Source organism: Anabrus simplex, chromosome 7, assembly GCF_040414725.1.
Source record: "Anabrus simplex isolate iqAnaSimp1 chromosome 7, ASM4041472v1, whole genome shotgun sequence".
NCBI lineage: Eukaryota > Metazoa > Arthropoda > Insecta > Orthoptera > Tettigoniidae > Anabrus > Anabrus simplex.
In genome coordinates this window covers 42,524,491-42,545,767 of record NC_090271.1, presented here as the reverse complement: position 1 = coordinate 42,545,767, position 21,277 = coordinate 42,524,491, and the positions used below count along the sequence as shown (strand labels likewise).

Sequence of the window (21,277 nt, the reverse complement as noted above, 5' to 3'; positions counted from 1 at the left end):
TTTTAAAAATAGAAATGAAGTAGTTCTAAATCTATTCATATAGTAAATTTGATATTTCAATCAGAAAAGTGAAAAATAATTTAATCCTAGAACTGCAAACCATCTTTCTGGAAGATTGCATTGTTTTGTCAGGTGCAATCATTTTTCTGAGAGATGGTGTCTTTCTTCCACCATAGGTTTATAATTGGACACCAGATGGCATAATATAAATACCAGCTGAATACTGATACTTTTACCTTAACTTTTGAAAGTCTTTGAAAAACAATGGGTTGGAGAAGTTTATTTAGCTACAGAAGCGAAAGCAATTTCACATGTTCTTATAATCAAGATGGCAGTCTGCTTTTTTGAAGATTCTGAAATAGAGCACTTGATTTTCTTAGGGACAATACTGATAGTAACAGTGATTGTGTTAATTCATACAAGGAAATTATTCCTTAAAGTAGTGAAAGTGACAGTGAAGTACAAGGTGCCTCAGAAGTAGTGGAAAATTCTGATAACCCTAATGATCAAGTCTGTGCAGGTGATATTATTGGCAGTACATCAATATTTGAAAAAACCCATAAAGGGGTAAGTGTGAACTGGACTGACATAGAACTGCAAGGAAGTGATTATCCAGGTCATTCATTCATTCATTAGACTGAGACTATGAACTTGCCTCCCCATAATGCAGTGTTCATTATTTGAAAAGAACTCAAAATCAGTTTTGTTAAAAGATTGTGTTTTACTTAGCATTTGAAATGAGAAGTGGAGAACGGTGCAGGAATATGTAAGAACATACTTTGTGTTTCAGAATACCGTACCATGTTTCAGGAATAAATTATCTATCAGAAATTATTTTTTCTAGAGCATAATATCTGAACAATATTTTTTGTTTAAAAGGATGTTTAATTGCATTATATGATAGCAATCTTAACAATTTTCTTTTTGTTATTTCTGTCATCTTCATGTAGATCAGTCTTTCAGCTTTCCATTGGTGTATAATATGGATTTATTAGGATTAATGTGTGATTACAGGTAAGGTTTTATTTTCATGGCATATATTTAGGAAAATTACTGCAGTGTTTGACAGATAAACCTGCAACAATTTTAGGATTAAAGGGTACTTTTCAGAAAATGTATTATTAGAAAGAATAAGAAGAAAGATTGAAGAAGAGTTACAAGAGTGATAAAAGAAAAAAGAAATGAATTAGGAATGACTGTTCACCTTTGCGTAGGTTTTATGAAACAAATCTCAGCATATAGGTATGAGACTATGTTAAGTAATACGTGAACGAGGTTAACAATAAGTCGAAGAGCATTAAACATCCAAAGAGTTCTCATTAGATACATTACAAATAACTAACTTCCATAGAAGTTATATCATCACATTCACCCCCTCCTCAGAATTGAACAAAGTCCTTCAGATAAGCTGGAGGATGCGACTGCTGCGACGTAGTGGCGTTTCGTCTTGAGTACGAATCGGGGTTCGAAGTGGACTATCAGGAGTTACAGGGATATTGATCTGAGTTGCAGGGCTCCCTTCATTGGAAATCTCATGACCCGCGGTGGATTCACTAGGGAGTGGCGCTGGTCCATCATTCGCTGTGGGAGTGTCTTCTCTCGGTGCCAGGTGCCTAGTAGATACTGTAGACTCTCGGCCGTCAGGATACCGGATTAGGGCATAATCATGATTACCATTTAGGAGGGTAACTTCTTCAACCAGTGGTTCAAATTTAGATTGGCGATTGAAGCAACGGAGTAGCACAGTTCCAGGTTTCAGTAGCCATGTAGGAGTGGAGTAGCCATTGCTACTGCGTCGTGGGTGGCCAAACATGCGCTCATGAGGAGTAGCATTTGTGGCTGTGCAGAGTAGAGACCGAATGGCGTGAAGCACTTCTTGAAGTACGGATTCCCACTCTGTGATTGACAAACTTTTATCTTTAAGGGCAAGTTGAATTGTTCTCCAGATTGTCCCATTAAAGCGTTCAACCTGGCCGTTACCCTGTGGATTGTAGGGTGTAGTGCGGCTGGTGGCCACTCCAAACGAAGCGAGAAAGTTCTTGAGATCCTGAGACATAAATGATGAGCCTTGATCCGTATGTATGTAGGATGGGGCTCCAAATATGCTGAAAAGTTGAGTTAGGCAGGAGATGACTGTCGAGGAACTCGTGTCACGACAAGCGAAAGCAAAGGGGAAACGAGAAAATTTGTCAATTACGGTGAGAATGTAGCGATTTCGAGTCTTAGTAGGCAATGGTCCTTTGAAGTCCAGATTTAAACGTTCAAAAGGGGCTGTGGCCTTGATAAGAGAGCCTTGATGTCTGAAAAACTGAGGTTTTACTTCCGCGCACGTCCTGCATGCAGATGTGACACTCCGGATATCTTCTATTGAGAAGGGAAGATTTTTAATTCGTATCCAATGACCCATTCTTGTGATGCCTGGGTGACAAAGAGATTGATGAAGAGACAGTAGTTTTTCATAATCTGTATTATGATTGATGGAACCGACTCTCGAGAGTGCATCAGCAGCTTGGTTATGGTTGCCTGGTCGATATACAATGTCATACGAATAAGGGGATAGTTCCAAACGCCAGCACATTATCTTCTCATTCTTTATTTTCCCGGGATGTTTTGAATCAAACATGAAAGTTACAGAGCGCTGGTCAGTGATAAGGTGGAAATGACGGCCCATGAGGAAGTGTCTCCATTTACGAATGGCTTCCACAATAGCATAGGCTTCCTTTTCGATTGCTGAATGGTGGCGCTCAGAACTTGAGAGCGTTCGAGAGAAAAATGCAACAAGGCGTTTATTTTGGGAGAGGGTAGCAGCAATAGTAGAATCTGATGCATCAGTCTCGACTGTGAACGGGGCATTGTTGTCTATGCTACCAAGAGCGGCATTTTCTATAGCAGACTTGATATCTTCAAAAGCTTTAACAGCAGTGGCAGATAGAGGTAGTGAGGCTTGACACAGAGGTTGAATTTTTGCTGAAAAATTGGACACGAAGGGCAAATAATGTGAGAACATGCCAAGCGCTCTCCTAAGAGACTGGTGGTCACATGGAATTGGATAATCTCTGAGCGGCTTCAATCGATCAGGATCAGGCCTAATAGTCTTGTTACTGATTGTATATCCCAAGAGTCTGATGCATTTTTGTGAGAAGTAGCTTTTCTCAGAGTTGATTGTTAGATTATACTTGAAGGCCGCTTTAAGGAATTTATCGAGGTTCACATCGTGTTCATCTTGGTTTGCTCCACATATTGTGACATCATCTAGGTAAGCGTAGGTATCTGTAAGACCTTCAGTTTGAATGATCTCATCAATTACTCGCTGGAATGCTGATACTCCATTTGTCACACCGAATGGTATTCTGGTGAACTGGAACAATTTTCCACAAGCCTCGAAAGCGGTAAAGGGGCGATCGTGCTCAGGGATGGGTACCTGATGGTAAGCACTGCGTAAATCAACGGTACTGAAAACTTCGTATCTTGCCACCTGTGTAATTATATCGTTGATTTGTGGCAAGAGGTATGCATCCAAAAGGGTGAACTTATTAATAGTCCGAGAATAATCGACTACCATGCGACGTTTGTGATTAGATGTCGATACGACATGAACCTGAGCTCTCCAAGGAGAAATACTACTCTCAATTACACCTTCCTTCAGTAGTTTTTCAATTTCAGCTGCAATGAACTGCGAATCACTATCAGAATAGCAACGAGATTTAACAACTATAGGTTTACAATCAGGCGATAAGTTAGAAAATAGTACAGCAGGCTTAACTTTGGCTGCCGCTAGTCCACAAATATGGAGAGGGGCTTTAGAACCTCCAAAATCGAACTGGACAGAGGAGTGCATCTTCATTAAGTCATGACCAATTATCAGATCACAACAGAGGTTAGGCAGGACTGACAATACTATTTTTGAATAATGGTGTCCACACATTTTAATATCTACAGTACATTGACCAATGATTTTAGCTTTATGTGTGGTAGAAGCAAGACCCACTTCTACAGAGGTAGGATGAATTTTTAAATTCAGTTCTCGAGCAATGCGATTGTCTATAAAGCTCAGATCACTACCAGAGTCGAGCATGCCCGAAATAGAATGTCCGTTAATTATCACGCCTGTCTTAACCTTAGATATTTGAGAAGATATGGAGCACGAAGTGATGACTGACAATGGGGCAGATTGTTTTAATTTGCTAGTTTTAACCAAGGTAGACCTGCAAACTGCAGCCCAGTGTCCACGTTTTCCACAGGAATTGCAAACGGAATCTTTGGCAGGGCATTTGCTCCTGTGATGCCTATGTAAACCACAAAAGTTGCATTTAGGGAGCGATGTTGCCGCTGTGGAATCAGGAGTAATGTCATTTTCCTCAACTAGAGAGTGATTATTTACCTTTCAACACATGTCATCTGTATTTCCAATACTGTTAATTGCGGGTGAAGCATTGTCGTATAAGTGAGAATGCAATTGGGCCTGTTCTAAAGACCGTGCCTGAGTGTAAGCATCCGAAAGGGTAAGAGTCGTGTTCTCTAATAAGCGTTGGCGAATAACAGGACTGACTAATCCTCTGATAAACGCATCTCGTATGCAATCGTCACAATTAGTTTCAGCAGTCACAGCTTTAAACTGGCAATCTCTGCTGAGAATTCTTAGCGATTCTAGATAGCGGTCGATTGATTCATTAGGTTGTTGCCGCCGAGTAAATAGTTGATGTCTAGCAAATATTTTGTTTACCGGCTTGACATATAAGTTCTTAAGAATAGATATTGCATCATTATAAGAACGGCAACGACTTACGTGTTCGTAGACTGCAGGAGATATATAGTTTATTAGCAGATGGAGCTTTTGCTCTTCTGTAGCATCCGGAAATTCTCTTAGGAAGTTTTGAAATGTTTGGGACCAATGATTCCAGCGAGTTGTGGCTGTTGACGAATCTGGATCCAAGTCGAGTATAGTTGGTTTCAGGTGGTGTTGCATTAGATTTGTTTAATAAATTGATAAAAGAAATGAATTCGGAATGACTGTTCACCTTTGCGTAGGTTTTATTAAACAAATCTCAGCATATAGGTATGAGACTATGTTACGTAATACGTGAACGAGGTTAACAATAAGTCAAAGAGCATTAAACATCCAAAGAGTTCTCATTAGATACATTACGTATAACTAACTTCCATAGAAGTTATATCATCACAAAGAGGAATAATATAGCTTCAGAAGTGAAAGATCTATAGTGGACCCAATATTCAGCATGAGACAGCTGATGGAAAAGAACTGGGAATATGGAAAGGATCTGGTCATGACTTTCATAGATCTAGAAAAGGCATATGATAGTGTCCCCAGAAAGAAGGTTTGGGAAATCATGGTTAAAAATAGACTTGGAAGAGAAATGTTAGAAATGGTGCAAGCAATGTGCAACAACTGTATTAGCAGGGTACTGACCCCAGTTGGAAAGACAGAATGGTTTAGGAATAAGACTGGACTAAGACAGGGGAGTGTACTGTTACCTCTATGGTCAAGGACAAAATTGTAAAGGAAACAAAAGAAGCCTATGGAGATAAAGATACTGCTATTTGCAGATGATGCTATGATCTGGGGAAAGAACAGCAAAGAAGTGCAACAACTAGATGTACTGAACAAAAAAACTGAGGCTTATGGCATGAAAATCAGTACAGAGAAAAGCAAGACTATGGTGATGTCAAGAGAGGAAAGGCAAGGAAAGGGCACTGTGAAAATTGGAAGTCAGAGTCTGGAAATCGTGGACCACCTTAAATACCTAGGAAGTGAATTGATGCAAGATGCTGGGATGGACATTGAGATTAGCAGGAGGGTACAGCAGGGCAATGCATTCTACCAAACTGTAAGAAAACTTGTTTGAAGCAAAGAAGTACAAAGGAAAAGTAGAGATAATGTACAAAATGTACTATGTACCCATAGTGACTTACGTGGCTGAGACTTGGACTGACTCGCAGGCAAGAGTAGAATTCAAGCCAGTGAGCTGAAATTCCTAAGAATTATGACAGGAAAGACAAGAGTGAGAAATGAATATGTTAGGAAGAAAGTTGGGATAGGAAAGCTAAATGAGAGAATTGAAAAGAATAAACTAAGGTGGTTTGGACATTTAAAGAAGATGGAGGAGAATAGAATTCCAAGAGAGATGCTGGAGGAAAGTGTGAGGACAAGAGAAAGACCTAGAACAAGGTGGACTGAATCAGTGAAGAGCAGCATAAGACTAAATTTAGACTGGGACAAGATTGTAGAAGAAGAATGGTGGAAGGAAAGAGGAAGATGGAGAAGTGCCTTAAGTACCCCAACCTGACAGGAGCTGGATAAGGGGAAATTATTATGATTATATTATGTTTAATAGATCCATCAAGGAAAGAGACTGAAAACCACCTTGTTTCTCATTTTCCTAGTATGCCTCTTCAGTGATGCCTGATAGAGGAGCTGTTGAGGTCCAAAACAGCCCCTGGACTGAGCAGTCAACACACATACACACAAGGTTCCGTTAATAGCTTTTTATTAAACCAAGTAGTTCTGAAATGGCTATCAAATACATACCTGTGCCATCATGGCCATGAACGCCCATGTTTTGAATGTCCGTAATGGTATACTGACGAGATATTCGTGGAAGAACGCACTGAAGAAGAAGACCGCAATGCTTGAAGCAGTCCTCCCATAGCCCATGTCAACAAGAGGAACATACAAATGCCTGTCAACAGAAATAAAATACATGACGATGCTTGTTGAAAGAGGCCTAACATCTAGGTTATCGGCCCACATAAGATATACTTCATTCCCAACAAACAGGATTGGAAAGGAACAAACAAGAGTCATATCAATTCCCAATAAGATTACAAACATGTGACAAACACTTGCATGAAAGAGTAAAGCAGTCCTATTCACAGTATGAAGAATTACGGGGCTTCAAATAAAGGGGTGAGAACATAGTCCAGGCACTCGCAGGAGATCGGATATAGGAGTGGTCAGGTGGCGCTGTTGTCGATGTGTAGTGTGCACCTGATGGGCATCCAGTTACTGTGTGGTGCTCAAGTGAAGTAAAACAAAAGCTAAAGGTTTCCACCTATTCAATACTATTTACTGTAACCTTAAAAAGTTACATATATTTGATGAAACTTTAGTTTCGGTCTTGCTAGAGACCATCATCAGTAAAAATCAATAAAAGTTAAGGCAAGATATGAATTAGATAAAATTTATGAAGCAAATGTGTGTTGTTGAAATTCAGTGCAAGACAAGTTAAAACACTCATCATATTCACATGTCTTGTGTCAGTTCTCAGTTTTCTTCTAATTTGAAAAATGCACTTCACAGAAGACCAGGTGAAACACTTGAAATACTTTAAGAATCTTCTAGAACTCAGTTCAGCTGAAACAAGTGTGAACAGAACGTTTTCGATGGGAAAGTGTTGAGATGTTCATTTGTTTCCAATATGGATCATTTAAGAAGTTGAAAGAGCAAAAGCAAAGAAATAGAACTGAGCTGAGTTGTAGATGGGAGGTAGTGTATAGTGTGGTCTAAGGTGGGGCTGAGGGATGTGGGATGGTAGGTGATTGCTGGAGGGAATTTGGAGAAAAATAAACGGGGTTTGGAGTACTTAATTTCTTTTTATTGAAAATAGGTATTAAGAGATCAAATAAAGGGTTTGCTTTTCTGATCTCATTGAGATTGAAATTGGGATTAAAGAATTGATCCACGTTGATGAAACAATTTCCAAAGATATTGATACTGAAATTTATTACCCATGAGCTGAAGTGGAAGAGTAATACTAATATAATGGGTCCATTATTGATCATTCTAAATTTTCAGATTAACTCATTCTTGTTGCCAGCATTTTGCACCAGTGTGCTAATTTGGGCTAGTCAGTTGGCAACTAGCACACTGGGGTGAAATGCTGGCAAAAGGAATGAGTTAGCCCTAAAATTTGTTATGTTCAATAATGGATCCATTATGTTCATTATTATCAATGTACAGTTCTAGTACCCTGGGTACTGTTAATGAGCCTCTTCCACTTCTTCCTGTCCATATACAACTTGTCATGGAGAACATCAACCACGGTCCATCCTCTGGCAACTAGATCAATCTTGATCATGTCCAACTATCAGGTTTTACATCTTCCTGCAAGACTTTCCCCATCCACCTGCCTTTCCAAATTTATTCTGACTGTTCTTGTAGGCTCCATACTCATCACATACTCATACCACCACAGTCTGGATGTGCCAATTCGGTCTAATAGAAATGTCTATTCTAAGCTTCTTTCCTCACCTCCTCATTTCTTAACTTGTCCATCTTGGTCTTCTGGATGGTGGATCTATGAAATTTCACCTCTGATGCTTGCAGTCTTGATGAATCTCTTTTTGTGAGGGTGCACATTTCAATACCATAGGTCAATATTGGTATGAAATACCTGTTTGGCCAGTTTTGGAATCACATAATCTCATAAATTTTCTGACATGTTGGTAGAATTCTGATCCCTTTTGCACTCTGTTCATAATTTCCTTTCTGACCAAATTGAGGAGCATTTTTTCAAAACTCTACATTTGCAGCAAAACGTCATTTGTCAGGAAATGTGTTTTTTTGTTTTGTTTTTTTTTTTTACTTAGAAGCATATGCATGAAACATTTCAAACTTTTGTTGATATTAGTTTCATTAGAAACAAGCATGGTACCTAAATAGAACTTGTTGAAACTTAAGGTGGATGAGGTAAGATTAGAAGATAATACTCAAGTTTTTCAAAAGTCGATATATGGAAATGAAAATGAAACTTCACATTAATACTCTAACTGAATGATATACTTTTGTTTATGGACTTATTTACTTAATTTTATTTACGTTATTTTGTGAATATTTTTTTAATATTTATTGATTCTTGAGCTCCTTTGGATACATTTTATAATATAAGCTACTTGGTATTTTAAGATTACATAATATTATTAGATTCTAATGTACTTAGCATGAAGCAATGTAACATAAAACAAAATAAGGTATTAATCGATATTATCAATCCTATTGTAATGAATAAACACATTAATATTGCACAGGTTAAATTAAAATTAAATCTTACAAAATGAAGTGTACTCAATATTTAAGAATGCACCAAAACACATAGCCATCAGAAGCCTGTTACTTGCCTTTTAACACGATCCTGTAGAAATTTACAGCATCATCCGGTATTTCAAAAAATACCAACAGAGCTTGAACATCCTCCTTTTCTTTGCTCACCATATTTTTCTTTTGCATAACAGAGGATTTCACCAATGCTTCATGGCTGGATTTCATTCTAAGAACTTCAACTTCCACAGGGTATGCAAAGTAGGTATCCTGTACTGATACGGAGACACTCTTATGTCTCTTATTGAAAATGAAAGCCTACAACCTGTTTTCCAGTCATTGAGTGGGTCAGGGATGTAATGAATGAAAGATATATAGGCTGTTATTACAATGGGGTCACCACTCCCAAGGTGATTTATTAATGAGTGATAAATGCTATGAAATGATAATGGAGAATGTTGCTGGAATGAAAGTGACAGGGAAAACCGGAGTACCCGGAGAAAAACCTGTCCCGCCTCCGCTTTGTCCAGCACAAATTTCACATGGAGTGACCGGGATTTGATCACGGTATCCAGCGGTGAGAGGCCGACGCGCTGCCGTCTGACTCAAGGAGGCTTCTATGTCTCTCATTACAACTACAAAATATGATATTGAAATTAGACACCTTGTAACTTGTCTTGATCAATTTTGTTTAAAGAAGTCACACAATGATGGAATTCTGCGATATCTTCATAGCAGCTTTGCATTCTTTCATCCTTTTAGTTTCTGTACTTGTGGGCAAGTCTTTTGAGTCCATGAATGTATTTAATATTAGGTTCGATTTTAGTTCTAGCCGGCTTTCCAGGAACTCTCTTCTTCCATCGAAACATTCCTGAACTGGCACGCCACTTTTGGAATCTTCAGATTCATTAGTCATACTGTTGTAGAGTGAAATAGTTCCTCACACAGTAACTTGTTTAAAACTTCTCAAGAAGTGAGTTTCATTTTGTTGATGACAATGAGGGCTAATCGCGGGAACATGTGCCATGCACCTTCAAGAATACATCCTTTCAATAAAGGAGTCCGGCGTTCCATTGTTCCACAGAATAACACTTCCGATTTTCCATGAGAATGCCACGTGATTAATAGTTAACTGCATTTATCGAGTTTTGCTTTAACTTTCCGAGAGCATATATCGACTTTTGCAAAAACGTAGTGATTTCAACGGCTTCTATACACAGCTAATATCAACTTATGCAAAGGATGATTGCACAGGATGGTGAGCAAGGTCAAACTGATAACTTTAACATGCATAAGTCAATTTTGAAAATATTTTCATTTATCGAGTTTCGAAAAAACCGCTCCTCAATTATCACTGGGGGTTACACTTCCAAGGTAAGGAAAACTATCCACACACACACACACACACACACACACACACACACACACACACACACACACACACTAGCGGGTGGTCTCCTAGTTTTACACTTGCTGGATGCCCATCTCTGTTGACTGCCAACACCACTGTCTGTCTTGCTGATGTTGGGGTTATATTCCTGGAACTGGGATTTCCATATGTTGAGTCTGGTCTGTACTTCCTCTTCTGTTTCACCCCAAATGATATCATGATATCATCAGCAAAGGCCACTGCATTCAGTTCACCTAACTTTTCCTTGACTTTCATTATATTGTCCGTAACAGTGATGAACAGTAGTGGTAACAGTGCACTTCCTTGCTGAACTCCACTCTTGGTCTGAAACCATGATGATTGACCTTTCAAAATTTGTACAGTGTGGCAGTATAATTTAAAGGGGATTAGTATAACTACTGCCATCTACGACTGTTTGAATGTGTGTAGTTTAAAATGTGGCATTTAACTATGCCCCATGAACTGCTAGACAGCAATTGGCTGTAATTTGTTGTGGTACATCTGATATCTTGATTGGATGATGGAGTAATTTCAACAACTTTTATTCCTCGACTCCGCTGAATGTTTGTCAACTCTAGACGTGCGTTGACTTGTGGACCTACTCTGTGAACTGAGAGTTGGCAGCTGATCATCTTCTAGATGGCTGTATTTGAAGAGACGCTCTGCCTAGCCATTATGGCTAAGGGAAATAATTACCGTCCACCTTAGTTAAGGGACTGAAGTGGCTGTGGAGCCTCTTGCTTATTAGAACAGACCATAAGTGATTTGCTTGCTTTAATTTACTCTTAAGGTGGCAGATTAGTACTGTGTAATATCAATTTTCTGTAAACTAACAGTGTGTGGTAATACTATTTTATAAAATGTGCTGGAAAGGATTATTGTGGACTTCGTCTGTAAGTTTTGTAAACTTCATACTTTGGACAAGGTAGCTCATCTACAGTGACTGCTAGCACAAGGAGTTCCCACAAATTAAAACATATCTGACAAATATTTGCTATACAGCGCAAAGGCGATGCGTTGATTGTTTCTGTGGTATTGAGTGAAAATGCCTCAAATTTTGTACTCATCGGTTGAAATTATATTTGAAGTAGTTCAAAAGTATTCCCCTATAAATTTCAAGGTGATATCCGGTATGTACTTTGATGGCCTTAAAACCAAAACAAACCTGTAGTCTCTAAGTAAGTGTTCTTATAGTATTATATTTAAAGACTGTTCTAGGCACAGCTAAGGCCTAATAGCATATTACTGTCATTGTTAAAATTTAAATCTGTCATTCTCAGATGTGATCTACATAATTTTTATTATTATTATTAATTATTATTATTATTATTATTATTATTATTATTATTATTATTATTATTATTATTATTATTATTATTATTATTATTTTGTTGGTAGCCAACTCATTCATTTTCTATAGAATATTGAGGGTGCTATTGTGCTTTTGGAGCTTTATTTGCTTTAACATTACGGATTTATTCTGTTTCTTGTAACTTTTATTCTTGCTATTGTTGTTGCATCATCTTACAACAGTTGTGTCATTGTTGCGTAAAGATAATGGGTATTGATATGATTAGATATGCATTGCGTCACCTTTAGAAGTTCCTTGTCTTTTGAGAAGCGCTATGGATCAGACGCTTGTGTGGTGTAGTGGTCAAGATCTGATTTAACATGACTGTGGTTTACTGCACCTCATTAAGTAATATTGCCGATGTGATTTAAGGAATGTGATCTCTATGATATTTCTTCAGTTTAACTGGTGATGTGATTTGGTGAAATTAAGTATTTTGGGTGTGAATATGTCAAGTTTTGACATGTTGCCAACTTGTAAAATTTCCAGTTTCCTTTTTCGCCTTCTGCCATTTGTGGTATTTTGAATTTGTTGGTTGAGATGTGTGTCCTTCCCTTCAAGTTTATTTTGTTTATTTATTGTGTGACCTTTAAAAAGGTGTTTTTAATGCACTTCAATATTCTAGCAGAAAAATTTTGTCTACTGAAACAGGTACCCCATTCTTTTAAAAAAGAAAATTGAAAGCTCTCAAACTAGTATAGTCATATGACTATTGATTAACTGTTTTCTTTTTAAAAAATGAACTGCAGTTTGTGTGAAAAATATTTTTTAAAGATATTAAATGATTTGTGATTTTAAATGGTTTCAGTGAATGAATGTATTTCTTATTCATTTGTTTAGTTAAATGAAGTTTTTTTAATTTTATGATTTCTTAATGGGGGTTACTCCTCTTCTTTTAAATACTCTTATTTATTGAGTTTTTATGTGGTTAAAACTATTTAGTGTTTCATGGTGTTTCACATGAATGGTTCTACCCTATTCTCCTGGATACACCCTCTGTTGTGGTTCTTTTGACCTTTAGTTCTACCCAGATTCCATCGCTTCCCAGTCCTGTGTCAGAGTTTTTATCGAGGCCTACCTTAAGTAGTTTACATGTTTTTGCACTGGAATGATCTCTTGTGTTTTGTGCTAGTACTGGCAATCGAAACCGAGCATTTGCAGTGTTGTGCCTTCAGTTGTTTCGTCATTGTGTTCAATTGTCTGTACGTCACAACAGCTAGTACAGTCTTAGTACAACATCTGAATTTTCCTTACCAGTCCTCCAGACACATCTCTTTTCCTCAGGCACTCCCAGATCTTATCTCTTATAACACTATATAGCCCTTTTCTATATCCAGGAATACAATGACCAGATTCTTGCCTTTCTCCCAATACTTTTCCATCAGCATGCAGGTGCTAAAAATTAGATACATTGTTGATATGTTACTTGTGAATCCATATTGCTCTTCCTCTAACCATGGTTCACCGTGCTCGATAGCTGCAGGCGCTTAAGTGCGGCCAGTATCCAGTATTCGGGAGATAGTAGGTTCGAACCTCAGTGTGGGCAGCCCTGAAAATGGTTTTCCGTGGTTTCCCATTTTCACACCAGGCAAATGCTGGGGCTGTACCTTAATTAAGGCCACGGCTGCTTCCTTCCCACTCCTAGCCCTCCCCTGTTCCATCGTCGCCATAAGACCTATCTGTGCCGGTGTGACGTAAAGCAACTAGCAAAAAAAAAAAAAAAAAAAAAAAAAAACTATGGTTCAATGATGGTTCTCAATATCCTTTCTAAGATCTTCTCTAGAATTTTTAGCCCGAGACAGCAAGGTTATTCCTGTATAGTTGGTAGGTTTCTGTCTGCTGTTTTTCTTAACCCGTGAAGAGTCACGTCCGGTCGTTTCAACCATTTCTGTTTATTTTGATCAATCCTTCTGCGAACACTATTTATTATACTTCCTACTCAGTACCTTTCAATGGACCCTTCCACACTGGTCACACCACTGTTATCACTCTCCACTCCTTCAGTGGGTGACAAGCTGGCTATCTGGTAATTTTGTTTGCATGCAACTCCTCAAGTTCCCTGTCTCTGCTCTATTCAACCATACGCGACTCATGGTGAAGAATTATTTATAATGCGAAAAGTGTACCGTTACCATTCATTGTTGAGTAGAGGGAGAAGGAGCATTGTCTAGATGTGTGTTAAATGAAATGAAATATAATTTTAAAAGTATTTTCCGTAAACAGAACTTTAATTTTTATTTTTATTTTATCAGCAAAAGGCTATCATTATTATAATGTTAAAAAGTATTTGTCTGTGTTTAAGTAGTATTATAATATTGTAACAATAAATAGCATATTAAGTAAGCATTTGGTATTTTATTGAATTCCGGTCGAAACAACTGTATGCGACTCCTGACGTTACACTCTGCACGCGACCCCTCACGGGTTGAACAGGGGAATTACCGTATAATGCCCTTGCTCCAATCTGCAGGTATTTTGTTGTCTGTCCATATGGCACTTAGTACTCTGCAGCCATTGTATGCCCTGGATGCCTGCTGCCCTTATGTCTGCATTCACTTCATCTGCACCTGAAGATTTTCCTTTAGGCATAGATTTTAAGGCTGTCTCAGTTTTTGTCCAGGTGATGGGAGGTTCCTCACCGTAGGCTTGGATTTCCAGTTCTGTATTTTGTTCTTTAACTTATCTAATCAGTAGGCGGTCAAAATGGTTTTTCAGAACTTCTCTCATGTCACTTTCTGTCCTAACAAGATTTCCATTTTTATCTTCAAATTCCTTTATGGTATTCATTGGTTTCCCTTTACCTCTGATAACACTATACAGTAGTTTTATTTAGTCTGCTGTCCTTTAGTTTCTGAGTGAAAATCTTCCATGTCTGTCTTTTCTTCTATAACTCTTACCGTATAATCCCGAATACCACCCACACTTTTTTCCCCAAAATATTGGTTCTAATTCTTGAGTGCGGGTCGTATTCAAGCCATTCATTCTCATAAATATTTACAACGTTTACTTTGAGTATTGAAATAAATTTTAATATGGTTACCACACTCAATATACCACATGTAAACAGGCATTCAGGTCTTATTGCTTTTTAGTTGTGTTCTAGAAAACAAAATAGATTTCCTCTCAATACGATTACAGTGGCATGTAAACGCAAAATGTAAGGTAATGAAATACAGTAAATCAAAGAATATGGATAAATAAGCGGTAAATATGAAAGCCACTGCTGCGGATGCTCGATTGTCATTTATTTCACAAGTGTTGCTGGCATACTGGGTGCGTGAATAGCTGATCTCATGGGTTAATGTACTTTGTGAAACTCGATGCTGTTGGTTACGGAAGTCTACCTCGCTCACATACGAGTTCCATATCTGTCCCATGAAAGTGCTCTGTCGATAGTAAGTGATGAATTCAAAACAGCATCTGCGATCATTTACTGTGCATGAGAAACTTAAAGTTGTAAGCGGAGCTGAAATATATGGAAATCGTGCTGTTGGCAGAAAGTACGATATTGATGAATCGCGTATTCGTGATTGTGGAAGAAGGAAAAAATTCTAAAAAGTAACTGCGATAGCAGAGCGTTCCGCGGGCGGAGTGCAATGTTTCGGAAATTGAAGAAAGACTTTACAATTTTTTGATAGAAAAATGTGAGTTAGGATATGGTGTTTCTAGTGAAATGTGTCAATTGAAAGCACTAGAGATCTCAAAAGAACTCAAAACACAGGGTTTTACTGCAAGCCACGGATGAACCCGAAACTTTTATCAGAGGAAGGGATTGTGCATTTGGAGACTCACGTCTATTTCATAATGTCTCCCTGGGGCATATGAAGAAAAATTAATGGCCTTTCAGCATCATATTATTCATTTGAAGAAGTAAAATTCTTATTTGCTATCGCAAATTGGGAACGCTGACCAGACACCTGTCTATTTTGAAAAGCCGTTGGAAGATACAGTGGCCGCGAGTCTATTAGGAAGTCGTGGATAGATGTTACTCTTCCTGAAATCAAAGCATTTTTAGGCATAATCCTAAATATGGCAATGAACAGTAAGCCTAAATTATGACGCGAGACTGTTTTTCAGCAATACTTGCAGAAAAAAGCCTGGATTACATCCCGGCAAGTGTTTTGGGAAGTTCCACACAATGCACTATTACAGACAAAAAGTGACTGTCTGAGATAATTTCAGGTTTGAAAATGCTGAACATTGCACCCGAATACTGTATTGTACTTGTATTATATTTACTTTGTGTTTACTGTAGTTGATTTTTATAAATATGCCGTCAATATGTTTGTGCTGTCTTATCCCTCTGCAAGCAGATTCTTAAATGGAGCTGGAGAGGCAGCCAATTATGTCCCCGTCTCCCAGATTTTATGGCAAATGATATTTGTTTCATGAGGAAAGACCTCAATTTTGAGAGAAAAACTATCTTGGTTAATATTAATGAAATTCCCATGTCAAGAACAATCCGGCTCTATGGCATGCTGGCCTTTGGTCCAAGAGGTCCCGGGTTCGATTTCTGGTAGGGTCAAGGATTTTAACCTTAATTGGTTAATTCCAATGGCTCGGGGACTGGTGTGTGTGTTATCTTGAGCATTAAATCATCCTAAGTAGGGCCCCGTCCTCATTATGTCAATAACAATGTCAGTGAGTGAAGTTCTTTTTCAGCAGTAATTCAATTTACTTACAATGGAATTTTTAACTAAACTAACTACTTGAAAAAGTATGTTGCTGAAGGGGTGAAGAATGTAGTGATCTCTAACTACAGCCAATCAATGATTGGTGAAGTGCTCAACCATTATTACAGACACAAACCTCAGACTAACCTGAAACCTCTTAGTGAATAGAACTTAGTTTTTCAGAGACAAACTTAAGATTAAATAGTGCAGACAATGGTTGTATTAAACAGTATATGTTGGTCTAACCTATGAAAAGTTGTATTAATAAATTAAATAGAGCTCCTATATTTTACAGAAATATACAACAGTGATAATGTTAAATGAAGCTGAACTAAATATATTCAACCAGAATGTCACCTGTGTTCTATACGATCAAACTTTTTGATAATATGAATAAAATATTAACACTCTATAAGAAAAGAATTTTGGTAGGACTTTTTGTGTAATAACATAAGTAAGTATGTAGTACTTTATTTGCTCACTTAACCACAAAATACTGTGCCTCCCACTTTTTTCTCTCAACAAGTTCCTCCTTTTCCATGTAACATTAGGTCCATATTAAATGGAATAATGCAACTTGGGCGGCCTCTACATCCGCCATTTCAATCTCTGACTTTGGGCAGGGCCAGTGTGGTAAGCAGTGACGTCACCAATGCACCCGTCTGCCCCTCCAAGCCGCACCACTCATGGTCGAGCGTAGGGGCAGAGCCGGCCCCCCCGCTGTATTCGCCCATGGCGGCGCAGCAGCCAAATTGCAAATGCACGAACGATTAACCTTGAGCCTTATCTCGCAAGGTTTCTGGATGTGTCCAACCTCCGGACTGTTCTGGAATGACTGGCCCAGGCATAGAAGTCAGGTGAGACCTGAGAGTTTGGTCAGTTGGTGTTGTGGGTTCAGTGAGAGTTAGCTGAGCTTGGTCAGCAAGTTGAAGTGTCTACAGTGTGTCCTGCTCCGCATGTCTGATACTGTGTGTAGAGCCTCTTGGGCCAGCCGTTGTGTAGCGAATGTTGAGTGCTGAAGCGGCATGGAAGAGAATGCTGGATATTACCAGGCGACAGGGAACGGAGTTTCTACTGGAGTGAAAGGGCAGTATATGTCATCCTGAACTGTGAGATATATGGCAGGCTGTGAACTTAGACAAAGCAGCAAAAGCAACTGTGTGAGCTAGACTCTGAATGTTAGTGGACAGAGAGAATCGAGAGAGAATGCGAACTATATAAATGTTGATCTGTACTGTGACATGAAAGTTGTTGTCCTCAAATGTCTGTGTGTTGATGTGTAGAGTAATTAGATAAAAAAATCTTAGAAGTTTAATGCTACAAGTTTGTGTTCATTTATTTACTCTGCCAGCATACTAGAATATTGTTTGTTTGAAAACTGCATATTCAATTGGTCATGCATTTTGTACATTTATACAAAAAGCGAGCATCCCATAAAGTTTAGTACATTCATGTAAATCAGTAGTTAGTGAGATTTTCAGCACTCTTCTTTCATGGCACACAGTTCTTCACAAAGACCTGTTACATACACTGATCTTTGACAACTTTGTAGAGGGAGAGTGATGTATAAAAGGGGGGCACAGTTTAATAAAATAGACCATGATGAAGTAGAAAATCAAGAAAATAATTCATAGCTGTCAACTTTTAGAAAACAAAAATAGGAAGATTTTATTAATTCTTGGATTTCATCACATATATTATACCACGGTCTAACAAAGGAACGCTGGCAATGGTTAAGTCACCGATTGCGATGAAACATGGAAAACACATTGAGGTACATGTTAAAAAGATATCCGCATCAATTTTGGGTGCTGACATTCATTAGGGCGTTAACTAAGGAGCCTAAAAGTTGCAACATTTCAAGTTCTGCGCGAACAGCAATGAATACCTACTGGCCAATGCTTAGCCGGCACACTGTCGGCCTTGTGCCACACCTCTGCACCTCCTCCCTCCTCCTGGTTTGCCACCACACGTTTCCCTTCTCCCCGCACCTGGCCCATCTGCTTACCTGTCATAGAACCGGTGCTACACTTTGCGTACTCTATCAGCCTTCCTCATAGCTCTTCTTTGTAATTTGCACGTTGTATTAGTTTACATTTTCTGAAATGTTTATGAAAACGTTTGCAATGATTCCTTAAGTGCAATGTCTTTGAGCATGTCAAAAATTACTTTTCATCATCAAGCAAATCACGGAAGTCACGGTGAAGGCCCGCTGAACATTCAGGAGCTGTAGCTTTATGACGCAATTAAGGGCGAGTGTTAAGCAGTCAACTGTTTTCAAACAGATTTTAACGCTCACGGGGTGATGTCACACTTCATGACATAGGCTGTAATAACTTAGATTGAAGCAAGGTCTTTTGCGCAGCATGTGAAATTTTAGGTTTCAGTTTTCAGCAGCACTGGACTGTCTTAATATGTAGATACCGATAACTCATTTGTTTTTTTAAACAAACATTTGTGTACTCCATTGTTTATGTCAAATATACATATAACATGTATTTTATTCTTTTTTATTTTATTTTTTAGAGCTTATAAGTTACTGTCTTGAAAGTGACAGTCTATTTGGAGGACGTTACAAGTGTGACATGCAGGTCTGATCAGTCGGAGGAAAACTAAAAGGATATTGAATATAGCAAGCCAGAACCGAGACAAAGCCAAGACAGTGCCAATTCGACGGACACCAAAAAACTTACAGCACAAAACAAGAGCAGTCAACTACTGGAGGAGTGGAAAACTGAAAAATCTGAAATTTTGCAACTGTCGTTTGCATAGTGAGGCACAATCTCCGCCTGGAAAAAAGTAGTGGATGAAGGAGGCTCTCTCCGAGACAAATTTGGTCTTATTGCGATGGATTACAGGGGAAAATTTGAAGCGGAGTACTGAGCGTCCACCATCCATGATGTTGCAATCAAACAGTGGGCAATGCAAAGTGTCCGCTCTCGAGTGATCCACGACTTTAAAGTGTCCTCAGGCAGGTTGTACCACTTCAAAATCACATCTTGAAAAATGACTGTCGTGACAACGAAAAAACTTGATAGGGAAACTGACGTTATGGTGGAAGCTAAAATGTTTGTGGAAAACTTAAGAGAAAAAACACAGTTACACAGCCCATCACATGTTTTTAACAGCGACCACAGCGGCTTTAATTCGAAAATGTACACCGGCAGAATGTTAGCGCGCCGAGGAGAAAAGTTGATTAGCACGGTGGTCCAATCAATTCCCTCTACTATGCACAGCTACACGATTATGCCTACTGTGACAGCAGAAGGTGAGTTACTCTCCCTGTTGCTAATAGTTTTAAAGGAAAGAAATTGTGTTTTTAGTTCCCTTGTTAAGAAAAGAATATTTTCACACTAAAATATTCTGTTCACAACATCCAGAAAGATGGGCAGAGCAGAAGTTCAGAGCTAGTATAATGACATCTTGAAACCAAGTTTACCTGATGGACAAAACATCTTATTGTTAGATTCTGTCTCTGGCCACAATGCGCTCGTTCATGGCACGGAAGTAGAAGTTATGACGATTCCAGCCGGCGCTACAGCAGTTTGTCAGCCATTTGACGTGTATGGGTTTCGGATTTGGAAAACATATACAAGACTTATGCGACTTATGAATACCGGCATCGTGCTGCACCATCGTAACACTATCTTAAAGTTGCATTTCCAGCTGACATCTCCATTCAAAAACATGTGGAAGTACTTGTGGTACTGCAGTGGGTACCTTGATGATCATCCTGGACAATTTGAACACCCAGTAGTGTATTCCCTTGACCGTGTTGGCTTGGTATGTTCTTTGTGCTCAAATATTGGTTTTGTCAAGTGTGTTTGGTGTACGAAGGACTTGTGCGTCAAACACTTCTACGAGGAACACTACTATTGTAAAGCATACGTCCCGTAATAAAAGTATGGTGCCTGTTAATTGTGTTTTGTTTCAGTTTTCTTTTCACTATTTTTTAATGTTTCAAATAGAACAAAGATTGTTGTTCTTTACTATCAGTTATTGACGGGGAGTTTGCTCAATGTAATGTATACGGAGTCATCTTTTTGCTAGTGGCTTTACATCGCACCGACACAGATAGGTTTTATGGTGATGAGATAGGAAAGGTCTAGGGGTTGGAAGGAAGCAGCCATGGCCCTAAGGTACAGCCCCAGCATTTGCCTGGTGGGAAAATGGGAAAATGCAGAAAACCATCTTCAGGGCTGCTGACAATGGGATTCAAATCCACTATCTCCTGAATGCAAGCTCACAGCCACGTGCCCCTAACCGCACACCCAACTTGCCTGGTACGGTGTCATTTATTGTGTTGCCTTTTAATATTTTTTTCTTGTTGTACCAGTTCGTAAAATAGCCTTTTAAATCTTTACGTATATAATTGCCATTGTACCCAGAAGACTGTAGTGTGATACTTTAATATAATTACTCGAATACATAGACCTTCGCCAGCTATAATGCAAAAGTACCAGAAAAGTAAGACTACAGATCTGCCTGTGATTACTGTATATCTATTGCATATATAAATGCACACCTTTTTTATTTTTCAAGGCTTTTCTTATTACGTCAAACTTTACTACATTCCATTTCATACTCGTATCAAAATTGTCTATGCATTAAATTGATTTATATTCGCCAACCATTCCTGCAATTGAAATGGGTTGTGTCTGTCGCTGCAAATCGTTCAGTACAAGCACAAATAAAAACATTCTACCTATATTCCACACACCAGAGTATGCAATACAGAAAATACCAGTAGTTTCAAACACATAGTTTATAATTGTTGTTGTCGTCTG

At 38.6% G+C, this 21,277-nt stretch overlaps 1 protein-coding gene across 2 annotated transcripts in view; it reads right to left on the bottom strand.

Moving 5' to 3' along the window:
* The window catches only part of mdy (midway), a 117,733-nt gene that overhangs the window by 18,756 nt on the left and 77,700 nt on the right, over positions 1–21,277 (bottom strand). For both annotated transcript variants that reach the window (XM_067150644.2, XM_068228564.1), the window contains one exon: positions 6,548–6,698. In XM_067150644.2, the coding sequence (XP_067006745.2) occupies positions 6,548–6,698 (151 nt within the window). The remainder of the gene's footprint in view (positions 1–6,547; positions 6,699–21,277) is intronic.